Consider the following 21073-nt stretch of genomic DNA (forward strand, 5'->3'; position numbering starts at 1 on the left):
CGTGTGCAACCCCCGTTCCCCAGAAACGCTGATAACCATCGGTCGTCCGCTAACTCGCAGCCAAGTAAACGATTCGACTCCTGACCGTTCCATAATCATCGAAACGCTATGGACGGCTGCCCTCCGCAGCAGCGGGCATGCGATCGCTGCCACAACATCAAGGAACGCTGCCGATGGGTTCATGGCTATCCCAAATGCGATCGCTGCTTTCGTCTCAACCACATTTGCCAGAAGAACCGCCCTACGAGAAAACGCGGCCGGAGGCCTTTTTCATCACCTGACGACTCTCCCGTTGGGGGGAATGACTTCAGGCAGGACGGGTTACATCGAGACAGGATTCGAGTCCCGGGCCGACACTACCAGCCTCCCTCCCTGGACTCGAAGGATACGGGTTACACCTGCCCAGAAGAGAGCTCCGGTGGCGAAGCATCAATCACCTCTCGCCCCGGAAACGGCTTGATGAAGTATAATATCAAGATGTCGACAGCTGAGACCGAGCAGATTCGGCAAATCCTCTTCTCTGACTGTCTGCTCGAAAACTTTATCCTGGGCCCGAGTTTCTGCGAGAGCATGCGCCAATACCTCATCCCGCGTCTCTTTCTCTCCAAGACTGTGCTCCAGGACGGGTTCCTCGCTGGCGCTTTGTCATGGACAGGCACAGAGGAAGGTTGCCTCGAGCCTGATCTGGTCGACGCTTCGTTTCGTCACGCCTCGTCCGCCCTGGCATCGCTGGGCTCCCTCAAAGTCACCGACTTTGAAACAATGTCAGATTGTCTTATGCTGGGCGTATCTCTGATAAATTTTGCACTGAAACATCGTGTGAAGGATGTTCATACCATCTGCTGCCAGACCCTGGTACTCATGAAGCCGTTTTACGATGTACACCTATCGGGAGCATCGGATCCCTTGGGTCTCTTGACATGTATGACTTTGTGGGACATTAGCGGATCTGTATTGCAGTCCAAGATCCCAACGCTACGGTTTTGCGTGCCGCAAACATCTACTGACCAGCACGTTGATCGTTATTTGGGCATTTGCGTGTCCCTGATCCCCCTTCTGCAAGACATTTGCGAAATCAGCGCGGCACTGCTCTGTGTCGACGCTGATGACGCTCAAGGAATTTTTCAAACGTGGCATGAGCTCGAAGACAAGGTTCAACAGTGGCGTCCAGCAACGTCACAGGACCTGCACCGCCTATTCAATGCCATCGAGGTTTCCCACATGCTGTGCCAGGCTCAAGTCTGGCAACAGGCTGCGCTGCTTATCCTTCATCGTTTGCGACATCCATATGGCACCAATGACGAACCAGCGCGGGTCCTTTCCAAGGCCATTCTCACAAACCTAGATATGATACATCTTTGCACGAGAAAAGCTGTCAAGCACGTCGAACTGGCCTTTCTCGTGGCCTGTCTCGAGGTTGAAGCCAGGCAACGTCGCCAATGGCTTCAAAAAGTGCGGGTTTTGGTCGGCTACTCGGCCCAGTTTCAAAAGGACATGCAAGACACCATCACTTCAATCTGGAGAGCTCAAGATCGTTGCAAAACAATGTCTTGGGGAAGTTTAAGTATATTCAGCTCAGGGTTCTTGAGAAGTCCGACAGTACAGATATAGTCGATGAACCCATGATTCAATCAGCACAGTCAAGGTCTCTGGGCCATAGACTTTGATTTGCTTCAACCACCCATCCAAATTCTGGCAGCAGGGCCGATGTACTAGTGCAGAACATAGTGACGATACCTGTCAGCAGTAAATCGTCGTGCGTCCTTACCCCAGAAAATCAGAAAGACAGGAATTGTCCCCAAGACAAGCGAGAGGACCACACAAAGAATAAACATGTTCTGGAGGCCCATCCCTTTGATCCACGGGACCAAGGAGAAAAGCACGACGACCGAGAACACGTTCCTGACGAATACCACCCCTACAAACCCGTCTCCAACAGCCTACCATTGATGTGTTAGAATAGACAAGGTGCTTCTTTTCTGAAATCAAGGGAGTAAAGTCTTACATCTTTATATGAGTCGATGGCATATGAGATTGCCACGTCGCCGCAGACCATGAATCCTGCGCCATTGATCGCCAATCCTACAGCAACAACCGGCCACGGAGCATTCTGGTGTGGTTGTTAGCATCCCACGTTCGCTAATGCCTGCTCGGCAGACCTTTCAGTGTGGAAGTACAAGACTTACATGGCAAAGGCCGAAGCCAAACATTGCAATTCCGCCGGTCGTCAGCAGTGCGCCTGGAATAGCAGGGTACAACCGCATTTCCGGCTCATAAAGTCCATTGTTGCGCCGGGCCAAGTGCAAAATGATCCAGTCATTCAGAGGAGTAATGGCCATGCCCACGACCGAACCGATGAATGGGGCCACATTGAAAAGGCCCAAAGCTGAAGCCGAGAAATTATACGGTGGGGCGGATAGATGCTGCGGTGCAAGGGTGTTCATGATCGCGAACCAGGCCAGAAGCGAGCCATAGGTGATGGCAGTATATGCCATCCCGGGAAACATAACCAAGAGGATAAACGGCCGGTAGAAGTGCTGCGAGATGGGTGCCGGAGTCTTGGTCACCAGAGCGAACCGTTCACGAAGAGGTCTTCGCGCGGGATACAAGTTAGGTACGCTTATCGAAGCCACAGGTTGCAGCCCCTCTTCGGCTGTATCTTTCTTGGGATTCGAACCGCCGCCGGTCATTGTAGCTTCGGGCTCGCAATTTCCCGGCAGGCTCCCAATGAGCGGTGTATAGGTTGTCTCCTCAAAGAAGAACAGGACAAGAAGGAAGGTGACGGAGAGGAAAATGGTGCACCACCACCACATCCAGCGCCAGCCTTGTGAGTCAATGACATAGCCTGCCGCGACAGGGCCCAGGTATGCTCCGGTAGCTTGGGTGCCGAGAAAGAGCCCGTTCACGGTGGCGTACTGATGCGTGAAGAACAGGTCCGCAATCGTGACTTGAACAATGGTCTCACTGATCGCACCGGCCAACCCCATCACCAAGTTTGACGCCATGAGCTCTCCATTGGTGGTGACTCTTGCCGACCAGATCGCACAGGCCAATTGAAGCGCGAGGCTGACCAGATAGACCGGTCGTCGTCCGTATCGGTACGTGAACGGAATGAAGAAGACGCATCCAACGGCCAAGCCGGTGTAGTTGAGGGCGATCGACGTCGTGTAAACAAATGTGGTCATGCCCACATCTTCAACATACTCGGCGTAGGCCACGAACTGAATGTCGAGGAGGACAAACGTGAAGAGGACGTAGAAGAGGGCAAGCGTAAAGTTGACTCCCTTTCGCAGTTTGGACCAGTTCAACGGCTCATTCGGGTCGTCAGACGGAGCCGGTTGCAGTATGGTCGATGATTCCCTGGTCGTAAACACTGTCACAACGTCAATTTCCGCAATTTACGCTCCGGGTTTTGGAGTCCGTTACCTTGGCTCAGAAGGACGGTGCCAGGAGGCGTGTCGACACCGTTGGTATTCGAACCTCGCACCATGGTAGATTCGACAACGCAGGAGACTGATGGAGGAGAAGCTGTACAAATCGGGGGGGTTTCACGAGAAACGTACTGCAACCACGGTGGACTCGAGTACATCCAAGATATATCCTTCGCCCGAGGACAGAATGTTTATTCATCTTGACTCCTATCACGGTCGCATCGCATCCCCTTTAGGAATGTCCTTGAGATGCGAAGTTCAACGACCTGACAGGCCATGGTGGAACAGACAGCCTCATTGTGTAGGTGCCAGTAAGAGGACTCCTAGACATGGATTATCTGCGCCAAAAGCAACTCTGGAGTAGTCTAGTCAGGACAAACAGGCCGGTCAAATTTCCGGCTTATCAGCCAATCAGACGGCGTTGGACCATGTCGCGGCACCCACCTAGTTAGTCGTTCTATCCAGATTGGGGTTTCCAAGAACAATCCCCCCTCCCCCCCGGGATACCCACCACCAAACCGCTACGAAGGTTATAATGACGTCTCCCTACTGGGTTGTCGCGAATGTTCAGGACGTGCAAGCACAAAGAAGCTGAAAGGTTACCGGGGACCCCATTTCGTGTCACAAGCTCCAACTCTTGGGCCTTGTGATAGATCATAGCAACGAACGAGCGCTCATTTAGCTTCGAGACGTCTTGGCCACTGGGGTGGACATGTCAAGGACGACAAGAAAGGGATTGACAATGTTCTTCGCGATCCTTGTGCCGGTTGCTTCGGGCATCTGAGAGGCTCGTTACCGGCCAGAACGGAAGCGAGCAGCCGCGGGACAAGAACCATCAAGGAAGTGTAGAGCTGATCGTGAAAAGAAAGACGGATGATTTGAGAGTCTACGAAGAAACAGCTCACCAGGAGGTTCCGCTCTGTTTTTGGCTGTCTGAGTGTCTCATGAAATAACTGACAAGGACAATGTTGGCGAAAGTGACCAGATAGTTACTGCGTTTTTGGCTACCCTGAAGCCAGCGGCAGCCTCGACTCTGTGTTGGCTTTCTGCTGATTATCTTACCGACAGGCTGATCACTGATCAATACGGCACCTGTATTATAAAGCTTATCACAGATATGCGATTTTGCCTGGGACTTGTAATGTCCTCCACCGAGGTAGGAAGAGCCATGTGTGCGTCAGTCCCTATCAAAGACCTCCGGTCGCATGAAACGCCAAAGGTGAAGCATAGACAAGGCCGGTGGTCTCGGTGGGAGGCCCCCCTCGGCAGGGCTAGCTCCCCGCCATCCAAAGAGGCCCAGCCGAAGTCTCACCCAATCCATCCTTGAATGCGCCGGCTTATCGTCGCGCATGTTATCCGACCGGTGGAATAATCCGGGGTATTTGCCCGGTTCCGCTTTTCTCATCGATTCTGACTGACGCATGGCTTTGCTGTCTAATCTCTTTTCTCATTGGACAATTTGAACGTCGGGGTGGTGAGTATCGATCCCGTGGAACCATGATATTCCCGCGTTTGGCTTTTGTCTATGTCTGATATCTCCGGTAGCGAGAAGTTATGAACTTCGGCCTGACCTCAGAAGGCAAGTCCATCCGTACAAAATACTTCTAAGGATAGAGGGTTAACCATATTTTTAATCGTTCTCGGACACCTACAGCTTCTATCGTGATAAAATTGTGGGTCGATGGCTCAAGTACAGTTTTCCAGAGCGTTGTTGTTTGCCCTGAATACAAGGTGGAGGCGGTCATCTACAGCAGATACTGGCCGAGAGGAAAATTCCTTTGTTCTCGTGACGGTGTTTCTTCACCGTAGAAAGCCAACGAGTCATCCATCATGATGTAGGTTCAAAGTATCGCTAAGATAAAAGCATGACTCTTTATGCTACCTTCGGCAAGTCAAAGCGAATTCTTATCATGGAATGACTTGACTCTCACTTGGACATATCCAAGGGTCTGCTTCTGTTACGAGCTCTACATATAGCTCGCCTACACCGAGCTCGACTCGATGTCCGTCAGTGCTTGACAGCCGAGACCGTTGATCACTGAGTGCCTAGCCCAGGAGATATATTTCGGGAGATTGCTCTTCAGTAAAGGGCAGGAGTTCTCGTCAGAATCACTGTCAACACTCGAAACACGGACGAACCTACTGCACCATGCACAAGTACTCGTTGAAGGCTGCGACCGTTGCAGCAGTGTCATTCCCCTTTTCGGTCGGCGCCCAGGGCCTTGGGCGCTTCCAAAAGTTCAATACCTCGGATGCGATCGTTCCTGTGTTGGAGGTACAAAAGTTTGGCCCGACGGAGGGCGGATTCTTGTTCCTCAACACGCAAACCAACACTAGCACCGTCCCTGCCATCTTCACGGATGATGGCTCGTTGGTCTGGTGTGACGATCAATTCGAGCACAGCACCAGCGTCTGGCCCATCGGGCCTCTACGGCCACAAAAGGTTCGCAATCAGACTCTCCTCTTCAATTGGGTCGGACCCGTCTACAATGAAGGACTCGGTTGGGGAACCATCCAGGTTTTTGACGATAGCTACACCAACATCTACAACGTGACCTTGGAGGAGAGCTTTCAGATCTTTGATCACATCAAACATTCGTCGTACATGGATTTCCATGAGAGTGAGGTCACGGACAATCAGACAATATTAGTGACGGCGGTCAACATCACCACGGCAGACATGACGGCCGTCGGTGGCCCCGGCGATGGATATGTCATAGACAGTCAATTCTACGAGATCGAGATCCCTTCCAACAAGGTCGTTTTTCGGTGGAGCAGTGTCGAGCACGTCGACCAGATCCCGCTTAATCACAGCCTTCTTCCACTTGAGAGTCTCATCTCTGGCAACGGGACGTCGTTCGAACATCCGTGGGGCTACTTCCATATCAACTCGGTGAAAAAGTATGGGAACGACTACCTGATTTCCTCCCGGCTACTGTGCAGTCTCTTCTACATTGACGCCGGAGGCAATGTTCTCTGGACCCTTTCTGTAAGTTACCGAGAGTTCGAGCCCGGCTTTGTGTCCCTAGAAGCTGATCTACTCCCAGGGACAGAATGGTGGCGACTTCAGACTCGGCGAAAACACTCGTTTCTGCTACCAGCACGATGCCCGAATCGCTTATCAAGACGCCGACAGAATGACCATCACCCTGCATGACAATGGAGATACGGAGTACGACAACAATACCCTGACACGGGGGTTGTCGTTGGATCTCGACATGTCTACCAAGCTGGTCACGGTGAATCGGTCCTTGTCAAACCCGACCGGCCCAGTGTTTGCAGTCTCTCAAGGGAGCTATCAGGATTTATCCGACGGACATGTCCTGCTGGGCCACGGTGCTGTGCCAGTTGTCGAGGAGTATGATGCGGATGGCAACATTGCAATGCTGATCACTTTTGGTACATACTACCTGCAGCAGTCCTACCGAGCCTATCGCTACCCTTGGACGGGAAGACCTGCGACTCCCCCAAGAGTGGTCGCTTTCGAGGGCGAGGGTACGGATGTGTACATGAGTTGGAATGGCGCCACCGACCTCGCCGAATGGTCTGTGTATTGCGGCCAGCCGAATGGTGGAGGATTTTCGAAACAGGCTACTGTGCGGTGGGCTGGATTCGAAACCGCCGTCAACATCCCACAGAAATGCCAGTCAGTGCAGGCGGAAGCCGTGACTACCAGCGGGCAACGGACGAACTCTTCTATCGTCACAGTAGGCAAGTTTGGCTTGTGATATATATTGCTCAATATGATGCTGATGGCAATAAAACATCGACTACTTGATATAATTAGATTGAACGTTGTATCCTCGAGATCCATCATCTGGCTGAATCGATTGTTGAGGAACCACACTCAGCATTGCTCCACGGTGCACATCCGACATAGCAAAGCACGGTGACGGAGGTAGACAAGTCGCTTACCAGTGTGACCATGCCGAACGGCAGATGAAACCACGAGCACAACCCAGAGTCTGCAAACCCCAACCAAGCCAGCAGGTCATCGCGAGGTACCGACATGCCCAGCCCAGATTTGATTTGCCAGGTGCTCCGTAGGGGTTTTGTTCGTGTAGCCGTATTCGAAGTCTTTCGGAGCACGACAACTCCCAATCTCCTTCTCCACAGAATCGTTTCGTCGCCGAATTAGTTCATTTGGGTGCATCCGTAAGTGGGACGTAACGAACTCCCATGTCCCTCTTTTTCGTGACTTTTCCATCTTTGTCTTTATCCACCACCCAGATCCACTGGCTACCCCAGCCATCTTTGTCTTCCACGGGGATGAACATCCTACCCGGGGATTTCAACTGGTCGACCAGACTCTGGTGCAGCTCGGTCGCGGCGGCGCCGACGTGGATCGCGTCGTAGGGACCCCCCTTGGGGTAACCTTTGCGTCCGTCGCCCACGACGAGTTCGACCTTTCCCGTGTCCAGAAGCCGGCGGCCTTCCTCGGACCGCCTCATGTTTTCCCGGCTCATGTCGACCAAACCCTGGATGTGGTCTATCCCCACGACGTGGCCGTCACCCTTGCCGTCCGCGCCGCAGACCAGGTTCGCCAGGACGTGAGTGAGGTAGCCACTCCCGGAGCCGATGTCGAGGACGTTGGCCGCCCCGGACTCGGGCATGAAGGGGAGTAAGGACTCGGCCGCCGAGGCGTGCATGTGGGGTGCGCTGATGGTGGCCGAGAAGCCTATGGGTTGAGGGGAATCTTCGTACGCCGCCGACGGACTTGAAGGGCAGTAGTGAGCCCGGTCGACCGAGGACATGGATTCTCGGACGCGGGGGGAGGTGATGAGCCCGGCGTTGAAGAGGTTGGTGATGAGTTCGGCGTTGGTGCGGCCGGAGCTGCGCCACGCCATGGTTGTCGGGGAGGAGGAGGGAGGTTTGAAGAGGGAGAGGAGGAATCTCTTGACCGAAGGGCGTGGAATGATGGTGGGATACTCTTGCTGGTGAAGTGTAGAACTTGGGAATGGTTGGAAGAGTATCGCGACGAGGACGATTGATATTGAGATGATGGTGATCGCATAGAGAGTCCTAGGTCTGTGGACCATGCGGTTGCTTTTCAAGGCTCAATACACCGAGGAGAAACATGATAGAAATTCTGAGGTGGTACGACGATGTAATTGTGTGTTTTGCAAGCGACCAGATAGCATAAGCCATTTGGCATGTGGTGTGAGAAGAATCAAGATGCAGCGGCGGGGATGTCACCACACGCGAGTATTTACTTACAGTATGTCATGATGAGATCGGATAAATTGTTCCGGCGCCGCGGGGTTGAAAGGGTGCAGCCTCGCCTCCCACAGCCTCGTCGACCATGTTAGGGAAAATACGGGATATTCTCAACAATTGTTTTATTCGCAGGGTATCCTATCTGTGCTGTTTCCAAAACCCCCTATGGACCGGACCAGATCAATGAGTTGAACATTGACGTGACGTTTTCAACACTGATTCTTTATTCTTGTGCTTTTTTCGCATTCTCCGCGGCCTTCAACGCCCTATTGAATCGTGCCAGCAAATCTTCGGTATCCTCTAATCCAACACTCAATCGGACCAGATCAGCATCCACGCCTGATTCGGCGGCCCATTTCAATTCGTTGTAATGCGCAAGAATGGTGAACGGACAAGCCAGTGTAAAGTTCGTCCCCAGGCTAGGCCCCTTTTGACACTCGAGCGTGTCGAAAAAGGCAATCGCCTGCTCGTATTCCTGGAACGTGACGGAGAGCAAACCCCCGTAACCACCGTTGGGCGCTCGGCAGGCATCGTAGTTCGCCCGGGTCGGACTGAATTTCGGATAGTAGACCTGTTTGACGAATGGACACGATCGGAGCAGATCGACCAGGGCTTCCGTGTTGGAGTTGATCCTCTCGGACCGGTAGATGAAATCTCTGGAGTTCCGCTCCATGAAGACCGCGTCCTCGGCCCAGTAGTTGTCCTCGTACTCGTTCTGGAGCGTCTGCTTGAGCTCGCCGTACATCTTGCTCTGCGGGTTGAGCACGGCACTGCCGCCCATGACGTTGCTGTCGCCGCTAAACACCTTGGTCAAGCTGCTGACCACCATGTCGGCGTGGCGGAGGACGTCGATGTTGGTGAAGTTGCCCACAGTCTCGTCGATGACGACGGCAAAGTCGTACTTGTCGGCCAGTTGACGTATGCGTAGGAGATCGGGGGAGTTGAGTAGCGGGTTGCTGGGGAATTCGGAGAACAGGCCCAGGAATCGCTCGCCGGATTCCAGCCGGCGCTCGAGGTCGTCGAGACAAGCCGAGCTTCCTAGGCCGTAGAACTGGCAGCCTGGGCCCCACTTTTGTAGGATCTTGAGCGTGTCGACGTACGGAAAGCCGAAACAGATGCTCTTGCGGGGCTCACGGCCGTGGGCGGCGGCGTTCGCCAAGAGGATCCTGTGGGCGTTGAAGATGGATGACATTCCAGTCGGGTACAGGTACACGTCGTCCTCTGACAGTCCCTGCTGTCGCTTGTTGCTGTCGCTGGGTGATGCGGCGAGGGCCTGTTCCAGCTCGGAATTCTCGGTTAGGCAACCGGCAATCCTGCGTCGAATCGCAAGTTTGGCCTGTGAGGCCAGCTTGATGTTGAGGTTTCGGCCGAATCGTTCCTCTACAAATTGGGAGGAATCCTTTTCTGAGACATCAGCCGAACCATCTGAGGGTTGTGGGGCTTCTGGGGGAGGAGCGACGCTGTGAATAATGCCGTTCTGAGGCACCTTCTGATATCTCCGAGGTCCCTTCGAGTATACATCGTCCGTCTTTGGCTTTGGCTGATTGGTGACAGGCTGCAAGATCCCCTCCTTCAGTGCCTTCAGGCAAAATTCCCCCCGCCGGCTCGAGATGCCGTCCCCAGTATGCTGCCACACCTGTTTCGCCACACTGAAGTAGTCCTTGGGAAAGAAAACGCAAAACAATGAAGAGAACGTGGTCTCGTGGTTTTTGCCTTGGTTGACGGGTTCCAATTGCAGTATGTGCACGATGCCAGTTCCTAGACCTTCAACTTTGTCATAGAAGAACTTTTGACACCTCTTTGCGGTGGCGAGGGATGGAAACAACATGACTTTCTCGCCGTGTCTGCCATGAAGCTTCAAAATTTCCTTCTCCAGTTCTTGGATGATCAGATGGATGAAGAAGCGGGGATAGCCAGTTTGCATCCTCGATAAGAGCCATTCTTCGCCTTGTTCGTAGCTAACATTGGCTTTCCATGTCGGCAACGATACGCTCACTGCGTGCGCTGTATTCGGCACTGGCTGTCCAACAGCTGCAGCCATTGTGGATTGGCCTGAGATTCTGAGATGTTGAGAACTCTAGACAGAGAGACGATGTGTTTGCTCAGTGCAATTGGGACTGTTATGCAGGTGACCAAGCGCTGGGGTTTGGAGTCATCAATGAAGATTTTTCCGATATCGCAGAGACTTCCCACCCCGTTCAAATTGTCTAGTATACTTCAAAAACTTTGGGTTATTCACGCACCAGATATGTGTGTCTGTTTCAATAATAATATGTCCAATTACCCTGCAGAGGATGCTGTGATCTTTGAGATACCTTGTTTCCCATCAGAGTTTCTCATCTTTTGGTTCCGGGACCAAGATGGTCTATTAACGGCGAATTAAGTGCCGAGAAATGCGTCGAAAATGGTCTATAAATTTTCTACTCTTGGCAGCTCAAAGTTTCAAGATTCATCGTCCGCCAACTTCCAACCGCCGTACCATTGGTCTTTTCATATTGTTGGATAGCATTTAGCGGAAATTGATTAAGAGTTTACGTTATTTCAACACCCCGGAAACGAGTTCTAGGATTTGCGGTGGTGGCCGTTGTGTTGCGTTGCGATGTCTTTCGAAGCGATGCCCTCAAGACACTCGCCAAAGAGGAGAAAATTAAGCCATAGCTCAAACGGCTGTGCAGACGAAGAACGCAACGATGGCAGTGCAGCAAAGAAGAACACAATTACGAAGAAGCCCAAGAACAAAGACAATAATGTACCGGCTAGTGGAATCACCAAGTCATCGATTCTGGCTTTGCAGGTCGCAGATTTGATTGCAGAAGTAACACCAAACTATGATCGATCTTATGCGAAATGGGGCGGACTTTCCAACAGACTGCAAACTATCATCAAGCAGATCAAGACACGAGCTCCAGTCACTGCGGTTGACGCCGTAAAGACTCTACGCAAAGAGGGCGTTAGAATCCCATTCACTGAACCACGGCCTTCGAAGGACACCAAGTACAAGTTCGAGTTCACTGTACCAAAAGACATCGAGGTCGGTGGAGCACTAGCTTGGGGATTAAGCGTCAAAGGCGACAATGTGATTCAGCTTACTGCTATAATGCCGCCTGAGCTACTGCAGGAAAAGGACTATCTCAACAACCGGGCGCCTCAAAAGGCTGCTTTTTATCTGGCTTGCATTGCCGCCGGCATCAAAGAAGCTGCAGGCTCAGAATTCGAGATGTCTTTCGCGTATCTATACGGTGTAGACTATCTGCCGGTTCTGAATCTCATAGCCAAAGACAAATCCTTGTCAAAGGTCAAGTTCCATGTCAGTGTGGGGTTCCCAGAGGACTTGATGCCGACGGCAAAGACGCTTCCTACAAAGAACAACCTCAGACACGGCACAAATGAGGCGTTGGAGACCCCAACGCCATTCTACAACAGTAGCATACGATTTGCAGCGTCCACAGCAACATTCAGCGAGATGATCAGGTCCGCCAAAAGCGCTTCATTCGACGACGCATGCCGCCTTGGGCAAGTCTGGCTACAGCAACTTGGCTTTGACAGCTCAATTCAATCAGGTGGTTTTGGCTTTTTGGAATGGAGCGCGACATGCGCATTGTTTCTTCGGACGGGAGGACATCGAGGTCTCCCATTGTTTTCGAAACAGTACAGCAGTCTGCAGTTCTTCAAGGCCATGCTCCAAATCCTTGCGACTCGAGACTTCCGTGACCCAATGGTTCTCAATGACACATCTCTCGAAATACCGAGAATAGAGTCACCTGCCCTCTACGACGCAACCACGGGTGTCAACATTCTGTACAAAATGACGCCATGGTCATATCAAACTCTCCAACACCATGCCCGGATTTCTTTGGCCGCAATCAATGCGCGGAACCAGGACAACTTTGATGAGACTTTCATTCTCAACACCGTCGTTCCTGTCGTGCAGTACGATGAGATGTTCCGCATCACTCTCCCCGTAGAGGGCGTCGACACAACCTCGCAACTGCGCCAACATCTGTCCAAGATGCACAGCATTTTGGTCCGTGGTTTGGGAGACCGCGTGAGCCTCGTCAATTTTAAGTTCCTGGTAGCTACGGAGTGGCCACTGAAGCATGACCCTGCCGTTACAAACGGAAAACTCGATCTCGAAGTCCGCCTCCTCACCAATCCCGATGCTGTAACGCGACTCGTCGACCATGGACCTTCTGCCGACGAACAAGATCTGGCCGCAGAATATCGAGCATTTTGGGGCGAAAAGGCCGAACTCCGCCGCTTCAAAGACGGCTCCATCTCTGAAGCTCTCGTATGGGCACCGTCCATACCTGTCACGCACCAAATCATTGCACATCTCCTCTCTCTACACATCAAGCTTCCACCTAGCTCGATCTCTTCGGCCACGCTGAACCTCGAAGCGATATACCTGGCGGATGAATCCAACCTTGGGGCAAAGGACTCATTTCGTGTCATTAACAACGCTTTTCAAAAACTCACCTCGACACTCCACCACCTCCAAGATCTACCATTGCCAATCCGCTCTATCTCTCCGACCGACACTGCACTACGCTCGGCCAGCGTGGGCAACCCTCTTCTCCCATCTACAGCTAAACCGATTGACTTTCTCATTCAATTCGACAGTTCAACGCGCTGGCCGGATTCGCTTCCTGCCATACAGCACACCAAGATTGCTTTCCTGCTCAAGCTGAGCGAACTTCTCACTGCCCAGGACCCCAGCTTGACGACGCGTGTAGGTCTCGAGAACACTTCTTCGGCCACCACGGGGAACATGAACACCTCTTACTTGGATATCATATACCCCTCTCAAGCACCCGGGCTGAGCCCCGTCTGCTTTCGCGCAAGGATCTTGCACGATCGTGAACTGCACCTTCTTCAGACTGCTCTGGCGGACAAGAGCCTTCATGGCAGCGCCAGGGACGAGCTCTCCTCGGCGTTGGTCGTGTACAAGCGCGAATTTGTCGCGAAGAGCGCACACACGAGCGCGATACGGGCGCTTTCTGCACGCTTCGCCGCTTTCTCGGGCACGATGAGACTGCTGAAGCGCTGGGTCGCGAAGCATTTGTTGCTCGGCGACGGTCACGTGCCGGAGGAAGTACTCGAGATCGTGGCGGCCAGCGTGTTTGTGACACCGGCACCTTGGAGCGTGCCGGGGAACGCGACGACGGGGTTCCTGAGGGCCCTGAGCCGCGTCGCATGGTGGGACTGGACTTCGCGCCCGCTGCTGGTGGATCTGGGGCTGGCGCAAGATTGGGCGAAGGAGAGCATCGAGGCCGTCAAGACCAGGTACGAGGCTTGGAGGAGGTTGGACCCGGCTTTGAACAGCGTGGTCTGGTTCGTCGGAACGAACGTCGACGAGACAGGGGTCGTCTGGACACAGGGTGGGAGGCCGACAAAGGTGGTGGGGGGTCGCCTCACCGCTCTGGCCAGAGCGGCCGTGGACGTGCTCGCGAACAAAGGCACCGGCATGGGCGAGGAAGATTGGATGGGCGTGTTCGAGACGCCGCTGGGAGACTTTGATTTCTCTATTCACATCAAACCCGGAGTGGCCAAGGGGGTTCCTGAGAAGACGACGAGGCCCAAAAGCAGCAAAAAGGCACTTTTGAACGGGGGAGGCGACTTCAAGAACCTGCAGATCGCAGAGGTGTTGGACACCGAGAGTCTGGGCTACGACCCCGTCGACGTGTTTGTGCGCGACCTGAACTTCGCCTTCGGTGCGAGTGCCATGTTCTTCCACGACCACTATGGGTGCAAGCTGATCGCGGGTCTGTGGAAGCCAAGTGCGTTGGGCCGAAAGGAATGGCGCGTGAGGTTGGGTTGGTCGAGCGTACCTCTACCTGCTATCGATGACGATGAAGAGGGAGAAAGCAAGAGCATGTGCGTTCTCAACAAAGACGGCATCCTTGCTGAGATTGCAATGCTGGGAGAAGGGTTGGTCAAGAATATTGCTACCAAAGAGTGAATGATATCTTCGAAAGTGTACATGTTGTCATTCAGTTGTTGGCATACCGATACTTCTTATATATCTACTAGGTAGCATCTACAAAGATGCAAAATGGAGCAATTCATGCTGTTGGCTTCATGATAGCCAGATATCGCCAGTCTTACAAAGCCCCAGGACGACAATGATCCCGAGACCTATTCAAACCTAGGCCAAATGCCGACTAAATTTTATGTACATATTTGCATTTCCCAGGCAGGGTATTTGATACTCTTGGTGCCAACCGTCGATGCCAAAGCATTTCAGATATACTTTCTGTCTGGGTCCAGGGAGTCCAAAAGCTCCATTGTCTTTTCGTACCTGATAGAATGTTAGTATCAGCTTGACCTCAAAACAAGGTCAGGGTACTCACATGGTGAAAACGATACCACCGCTGAGGGTCAGGCGGCCAAGACGTGGTAGGGCACCCGACCAGAAAGTGAGAATTCCTTCATTTTTGAAAATCGAGGCTGCACAATTGAAACTGTTTTTGTACACCTGCTTTGCTTCCAGACTCTGCATTCGAGTCTTGATGGTGTCGAGAGGCATGGTCGCATAGACCGTGACAACACCTGCAAGACCTCCAAGCCCGAATGTCGTCACTGAGCCCAGCTTCTCACCAGGTGCTACATAACCCTCCGCGAATTGTTTGAGGCTCGTATATGTGCTGAATCTGACGGCACTGTTTGCCGCCTGTCGAGCTGTCGTGGGCACAAAGCCCTGGAAAAAGCCTGCAAGTCCCTTTTCTTTGAATATCACCGACGAGCCATGGAGGAACCCTCGCATTCGCGGCTGTGCCCTTTTGTGATCATCTATCAATTGTGTTTTGATCGACTCTGACGGCGTCACTGCCAACAGGGACTCTGTGATGCCAGCACCAAAGCCAGCGGCTACCGTCCGAGGCCCGGATATCTGGCCGTCCTCGTCGGATAAGAGGTGCTTGTATTGGTCGAATGCGACAAAGCGCACACCTGCCTTGAAGGCATTACCTATGATGGCTGTCGTGCATCCTGTGTACCATTCTTTCGAGGGAAAAGGAGGCAATGGGAGCTTTTTCTCGGTCGGCAAGTGACGATTCAATTGGGATCGTGTTTTTAGGAAATCAAACGGATAGGTGATTGCTGCGCACATATACTCGTGAGCCACGTACATTGCAACCGCCTCGGAGATCGACGAGAGGGTGTGGTACCAAAGTCATCAAGGGAACAGGATCACTGACCAATTTCGACGGCGCCCGCTGTTGAACCAGCTATGATCGAGCGTAACGCACTGGGCTTGCTCAGTCATTAGCACACACTCTTGTAGAGTGATGGCACAAGTGGCATACCTTTGCCTTGGTCTTGTCTCCATCGGCCATGGAGGCTGCCATGGTCTACAGGAGCAAGCCCCAAGGAAGAGACGTCCTTTGCAAGAACGAAGTTGGATATGGAGGGGCAACTTCAAGCTTGTGGTAGAAATGCGATCGGTGCGATTCTTTTCTTCCATGGGCGCAGTTTGGAGTTGGAGAAGCAATTCACTGAAGTCATAAGTGACTAACTCGAATTGGCAATATCTTAGTGGCTGACTAAGTTGTCCGCATGGGAATTAATTTGATCCGCAGGCAAACGCGTCTGAATCAAATGATAACGCGCCTGTGCCTGCGCCCGCCGCACCGTCACCACTGACATAGGCTGTGTCCCTCATCGACACCACGTCGCAACCACTTTCATGCGCATTTTCTGACGGACATAGCCAATACCAGCGCTATCATGGCGCCAGAAAAGCGCTCGGCACCCTCTGATAGCGATGACGAGAGCGACGCCGACCAACGTCGTGCCAGGCACTCATCGTCCACACCCTATGGCTCAGAGGTATACTTCAAGTGGTATCATGATGGTGGCATTTATTGATATTTTCGTAGTCAAAGCGACGAAGAACCAACGACAAGTCCTCTACCGCTCAGCATCCCGATGCCTCCAGCGAAGTAGACGAAGCAAGTACTCCTCCATCGGATTTCGGCTCTGACGCCGACGAAGATAATGGGGAGGCTGAGTTGGCTGCCACCCAGGCCATTGAAGACAGAAAGACCTCGAGAAAAGATCAGAATAACGAACCTGCTCTCCATGGCATCTTGGAAGAAGTAAAAGTGACCAATTTCATGTGCCACGAAGACTACGAGTTTCACTTGGGACCGTTAATCAATTTCATCACCGGAAAGAACGGCAGCGGCAAGAGCGCGATCTTGACTGCAATTGTACTCTGTCTTGGAGGAAAAGCTTCTGCTACAAATCGTGGTGCCCGGCTCTCGAATTTTATCAAAGAAGGCAAAGATCATGCGACTATCATATGCAAGATCAAAAACCAGGGCGACTCAGCTTATATGCCTGATTTGTATGGGAGTACAATACAGGTCGAGCGGCACATCTCGCGAACCGGTGGTAGTAGTTTCAAACTAAAGTCCGAAAGAGGCCGGATCATTTCGACCAGGAAAGCTGACCTGGAAGAAATCTGCGACCACATGATTTTGCAGATGGAGAATCCTATGACTGTCTTGTCCCAAGACCAGGCACGACAGTTCATCTCGTCATCCAGCGCGGCGGAAAAATACAAGCTGTTCATGAAAGGTGTGCATCTGGAACAACTCGACCAAGATTACCGTATCATCGAGGAACAACAAGAAAACATCCATGCAAAGATCGAGACAATCCGTCCGGATCTGAAAGATTTGCAGAAAAAGCATGAAAGTGCAAAGAATAAGCAGGAATTGTCGCGCAAGTATGACAGTATGCTCGATAAATTGCGTGATTATCGTCGACAGCTTGCCTGGGCTCAAGTCGCCGCCAAAGAAGCTCTGAGAGAAGACTATCTCCAGCAAATCCAGGAAGCTGATACCAAGATCCAGGAGGCCGAGGCCAAAGTCGGACAGCTCGATCAGGTGTTTCAGCAATCCGAACTAGCTGCGTCTGCTGCAGTTGAATTCTACAGTGATGCTGTAGCTGTCGTTACTCGGCTTCAAGAAGAGAAGGCAGAGGCAAAGGCAGACCAGGATGATATAAAAAAGGAAACCCATGATGCTCACGCCGAACAACGGAACATTCGCTCGGAGTTGCAAGCGGCCGACGAAACAATACGCGCCAAGACCCAAGAAATCGAACAGGAAGAGCAAAGACTCGCTGAGCTCAATGGAGGTGGTGCGGCAAGGCGCATTGCAGAGCTTCAAAATGCCCATGAAGCCCTTAAGGAGGCAAAGCAAGCAGAAGACGATCATAAAAGACAAAGAAATGAACGGGAAGCAGATATTGAGCGTATGGGGGGTCTCGAGACAGCCGCCCAAGAGGCACTTACAAACCATCAGGAGCGACTCAGGCAACAGAAGAACAATCTCCAGCAGCTGAGCCGTAATCGTGCCAATGCTGACTTGGCGTTTCATCCTAACATGCCAACGCTGTTGAAGGCTCTTGCAACAGACACAGGGTTTCAAGAGCGGCCCATCGGTCCCCTCGGCAAGCATGTCAGACTTCTCAAACCCGAGTGGTCGTCCATCATTGAGAAGTCTTTCGGTAATACTCTCAATGCCTTCATTGTGACCAACAAACGTGACGAAAAGCATCTGAGCGATGTCATGCGACGTGCCAAAGTACAAACCCCGATATTCATGATCAACAATCAGCACCCAATGGACATTGCTGCTCACGAGCCTGATGCCCGATTCGATACGGTATTGCGAGTTCTAGACATTGACAATGAACTTGTGAAGAGACAATTGGTCATTGCTCATCACATTGAACAGAGTATCTTGATTGCAGACATGTCCGAAGCTTCTGAGACATTATTCGGGGGACGACCGCTCGAAAAAGTGAAGCGCTGCTACTGCTTCAGTGCAAACAGTAAGCTTCGTGGCGCATGTCTGTTTTACCGTGGTGCGCAAGCAGCACAAGATCCGGTGCACGAATACCTTGGAACTCCGCGGACGAAGACTGACGTCGAAGAATCTATCCGGAGGCAGCAAGCTCTCATTGCGGAAATGAGTGAACAGCTGCGCCGGCTGGAGGAAGAATACCGTTCTGCTCGCGATCACCATGTGAAAGCGCAGCAAGCGCTTCTACGTCACGACAGGGCATCAAGAGACCTAAAGATTGCCGTGCAGGAAGCTGACGATCAGGTGGATCGACTAAATGACGAGATCAAGCAGGATAACGCCGAAGAGGGTAGTTTGGAAGTTATGCGGAGCACGTTGCGGGACGCCCAAGAGCAGAAAGGAATCCATGAAAGTTCTTTCCAGGACGCAGTAAACAATCTCGATGTCTTGAAGGGGAAGCTCAGGACCGCCACTCGACAGCTGGCTGAGTTGGATGCTCGTATCGCAGAGGCTCAAGAAGCAGCAGACGAAGCACAACGCCGAGCGCAAGAAGCTGATAAGAAACGAGCATTTGACCAGCGCGAGAAACAGCAGGCTGAGTCTCGAGTCCAGGACGGTGTGGGGGACCGTGAAAAGTTGGTGAGCAATCTAGCAGACTTGGACGACACGATTGCCGCATTCACGGAGCAGGCTCGGCAAGTTTCAGAGAGGGTTAACATTCCCGAAGGGGAAACCTTCGAGAGTCTTGACAAGCGCTACAAGAGATTATACGAGGACTATCGCAAATATCATGATCGGATTGGAGATCGGGAACAAATCGCTGCTGAGGCGACCCGGTGCAGAAAGGCATTTGACACTGCACAAAGGGAGTTGCAGAGTCTCGAGAACTTGCGAGACAAGCTTCAAGAAACGATGCAACAGCGTAAAGAGCGCTGGAAGCTGTTCCGAAGCTACATATCAGCCCATGCAAAGGCCCAATTTGGTTTCATGCTGAGTGAAAGAGGCTTCCGGGGCAGACTGATCATGGATCATCATCAAAAGCTGATGGACTTGAAGGTGGAACCCGACATCACCAGGCGTGACGGTTCAGGAAGAAGCGCTCGTACCTTGTCGGGTGGCGAAAAGTCCTTCTCGCAAATCTGCTTACTGCTTGCCATTTGGGAAGCAATGGGGGCTCCGATCAGATGTCTAGATGAATTTGATGTTTTCATGGATGCGGTGAATCGAAGCATCAGTGTAAACTTGCTCATCGAGGGCGCTCGACAGAGTATTGGACGACAGTTTATCTTGATCAGCCCTGGATCGAAATCAGACATCCCGCGAGCTCCGGATGTCAAAGTTAATGAGTAAGTCACTGACCTAGCACTGAAAAAGATCCATACTGACGTTCACCAGGGTTGCTGCACCAGAGAGAGGCCAAACAAGACTGGTTCTTGCATCAGCTTAGGCTCGAGGTATTGCACCTGCACTCGTAAGGCAGCCTATTGTGGTATGAAGCAGCACGAAGATGCGCAATAAATCAGGTGCTGTATCCGAGCTCGGGTGTCTTGTCACAGTCGGGACGACAACCTTGTGTATCCCAAGCGGCTAAGCATCGCCACGTGAGATGACGGCCTTCGATTACTTGGTCGGTTTGATGGACAGCCGTATGGACCTCGATCCATTCAGTAATGCTGCTAGACTCAGTACAGTCTTGTGCGACCGTACGTGTTCCGCCGAGCCTCTCTACATCAATCATTGCTCGATCCCGTCATCTTTTTTACACCAGCCAGTTTATCCTACGGCCTCCCAAATATGTGCGTTGCTGGTTTTGTTGGCAAAACAGTGTATCACCTGTACTGCCGTGCTCTAGCCCTAGCCAAACTGACCCGACCCTCTGGACCGGTACGATATGCCCTTCCGCAGTGAGCACCCGATGCTAGGTTTTTGCTCACCGATATTTACTTGACCACCACCGACATAGCATAATGATAATGGGGCATAAAACGTTTGTCTTTCAGTTACCGACATGCAACTTTGGTGTCTGTTGGCACACAGAAGAGTATCTTGCAGCATGTTCATTGCCTCATCCTTTCCATACCGAAAGATGTCGACTGGCGTACACAACCATCAGCAATTTTTAGATTCTGCGCCGCAAAGGGTTTTGACGTACAACAAGCATGGAACCGGGGCCTTGGAGACGTTTTTTGGGCTTTATAGAATGAGCGACTTGCAACGGAAGATTCTAGCCAGATTCCTGTCTCACACCAAGCCTAGCAAGACGAGAAATTGCGGCTGTGTGCCCCCTTGCGTTAGGGGAAGGTAAGCCTGGCAGCTCATCCGCACTCAAATCACTGGGACACCGGGTAACTTTCATCAGCTGTCCTTGCAAAGGACCACAGGGTCCTGGCGTGTGTCCGAAAAGCTGTGTGTGTCCGTGCAATTGATATGCAACAAGCCAGGAGCTTAAGGAGGGCCTATGTTACGGTTGTGACGATTAGAGGCTGGATGGGAAAGGGGCCAATATGTCGATGGTCTTCGGTGTGATAACCCACTTTGCCCACCTTAGCCTGTGAAGAGTACAGCCAGTCTGACCATGTAGTCGCTAGAGACATACATATGTTCTTTGTC

At 52.2% G+C, this 21073-nt stretch overlaps 8 protein-coding genes across 9 annotated transcripts; 4 read left to right on the forward strand and 4 right to left on the reverse strand.

The window, feature by feature from the left end:
- Positions 1–108: 108 nt before the first annotated feature.
- Positions 109–1611, forward strand: PV06_04414 (uncharacterized protein; the record flags this gene model as incomplete). The annotated part of the gene is made up of 1 exon (XM_016405310.1): positions 109–1611. One exon carries the CDS (start codon positions 109–111, stop codon positions 1609–1611), a length of 1503 nt encoding a protein of 500 aa, XP_016263516.1.
- A 101-nt stretch (positions 1612–1712) lies between these two features.
- On the reverse strand, positions 1713–3490 carry PV06_04415 (uncharacterized protein; the record flags this gene model as incomplete). The annotated part of the gene is made up of 4 exons (XM_016405311.1): positions 1713–1940; positions 2006–2110; positions 2187–3373; positions 3427–3490. The coding sequence occupies 4 exons, from the start codon at positions 3488–3490 to the stop codon at positions 1713–1715; spliced, it is 1584 nt and encodes a 527-aa protein (XP_016263517.1).
- Positions 3491–5580: 2090 nt separating this feature from the next.
- On the forward strand, positions 5581–7159 carry PV06_04416 (uncharacterized protein; the record flags this gene model as incomplete). Its single annotated transcript, XM_016405312.1, has 2 exons — positions 5581–6420; positions 6479–7159. 2 exons carry the CDS (start codon positions 5581–5583, stop codon positions 7157–7159), a joined length of 1521 nt encoding a protein of 506 aa, XP_016263518.1.
- PV06_04417 (protein-L-isoaspartate O-methyltransferase) lies at positions 5837–8615 on the reverse strand. The gene has a single exon (XM_016405313.1). It carries the CDS (start codon positions 8468–8470, stop codon positions 7571–7573), a length of 900 nt encoding a protein of 299 aa, XP_016263519.1. The 5' UTR covers positions 8471–8615; the 3' UTR covers positions 5837–7570.
- A 152-nt stretch (positions 8616–8767) lies between these two features.
- On the reverse strand, positions 8768–10964 carry PV06_04418 (uncharacterized protein). The gene has a single exon (XM_016405314.1). The coding sequence runs from the start codon at positions 10687–10689 to the stop codon at positions 8872–8874; it is 1818 nt and encodes a 605-aa protein (XP_016263520.1). The 5' UTR covers positions 10690–10964; the 3' UTR covers positions 8768–8871.
- A 213-nt stretch (positions 10965–11177) lies between these two features.
- Positions 11178–14730, forward strand: PV06_04419 (uncharacterized protein). The gene has a single exon (XM_016405315.1). The coding sequence runs from the start codon at positions 11248–11250 to the stop codon at positions 14605–14607; it is 3360 nt and encodes a 1119-aa protein (XP_016263521.1). The 5' UTR covers positions 11178–11247; the 3' UTR covers positions 14608–14730.
- On the reverse strand, positions 14626–16084 carry PV06_04420. Of its 2 annotated transcripts, XM_016405316.1 has the most exons (4): positions 15953–16084; positions 15845–15899; positions 14999–15746; positions 14626–14946 (listed from the first exon to the last, which is right to left on the reverse strand). In XM_016405316.1, the coding sequence occupies exons 1-4, from the start codon at positions 15992–15994 to the stop codon at positions 14889–14891; spliced, it is 903 nt and encodes a 300-aa protein (XP_016263522.1). In that variant the 5' UTR covers positions 15995–16084; the 3' UTR covers positions 14626–14888. The 2 variants fall into 2 exon arrangements, with proteins under 2 accessions (XP_016263522.1, XP_016263523.1); XM_016405317.1 differs by having other exon boundaries at positions 14999–15899.
- A 193-nt stretch (positions 16085–16277) lies between these two features.
- On the forward strand, positions 16278–21058 carry PV06_04421 (uncharacterized protein). The gene is made up of 3 exons (XM_016405318.1): positions 16278–16475; positions 16526–19809; positions 19859–21058. The coding sequence occupies exons 1-3, from the start codon at positions 16374–16376 to the stop codon at positions 19908–19910; spliced, it is 3438 nt and encodes a 1145-aa protein (XP_016263524.1). The 5' UTR covers positions 16278–16373; the 3' UTR covers positions 19911–21058.
- Positions 21059–21073: the final 15 nt, after the last annotated feature.

Source organism: Exophiala oligosperma (genome assembly GCF_000835515.1).
Source record: "Exophiala oligosperma strain CBS 72588 unplaced genomic scaffold supercont1.4, whole genome shotgun sequence".
Taxonomy (NCBI): Eukaryota; Fungi; Ascomycota; class Eurotiomycetes; order Chaetothyriales; family Herpotrichiellaceae; genus Exophiala; species Exophiala oligosperma.

Excerpts from the sequence above, each read along its gene's own strand:
- PV06_04421 (XM_016405318.1), top strand. The coding sequence starts at position 16,374 with ATGGCGCCAGAAAAGCGCTCGGCACCCTCTGATAGCGATGACGAGAGC. Across the intron at positions 16,476-16,525 it reads CCACACCCTATGGCTCAGAG|TCAAAGCGACGAAGAACCAA; the intron begins GTATACTTCAAG and ends ATATTTTCGTAG. Across the intron at positions 19,810-19,858 it reads CCGGATGTCAAAGTTAATGA|GGTTGCTGCACCAGAGAGAG; the intron begins GTAAGTCACTGA and ends GACGTTCACCAG.
- PV06_04419 (XM_016405315.1), top strand. The coding sequence starts at position 11,248 with ATGTCTTTCGAAGCGATGCCCTCAAGACACTCGCCAAAGAGGAGAAAA.
- PV06_04418 (XM_016405314.1), bottom strand. The coding sequence starts at position 10,689 with ATGGCTGCAGCTGTTGGACAGCCAGTGCCGAATACAGCGCACGCAGTG.
- PV06_04420 (XM_016405316.1), bottom strand. The coding sequence starts at position 15,994 with ATGGCAGCCTCCATGGCCGATGGAGACAAGACCAAGGCAAAG. Across the intron at positions 15,747-15,844 it reads AGCGGGCGCCGTCGAAATTG|CAATCACCTATCCGTTTGAT; the intron begins GTCAGTGATCCT and ends ATATGTGCGCAG. Across the intron at positions 14,947-14,998 it reads GGTGGTATCGTTTTCACCAT|GTACGAAAAGACAATGGAGC; the intron begins GTGAGTACCCTG and ends ACATTCTATCAG.
- PV06_04417 (XM_016405313.1), bottom strand. The coding sequence starts at position 8,470 with ATGGTCCACAGACCTAGGACTCTCTATGCGATCACCATCATCTCAATA.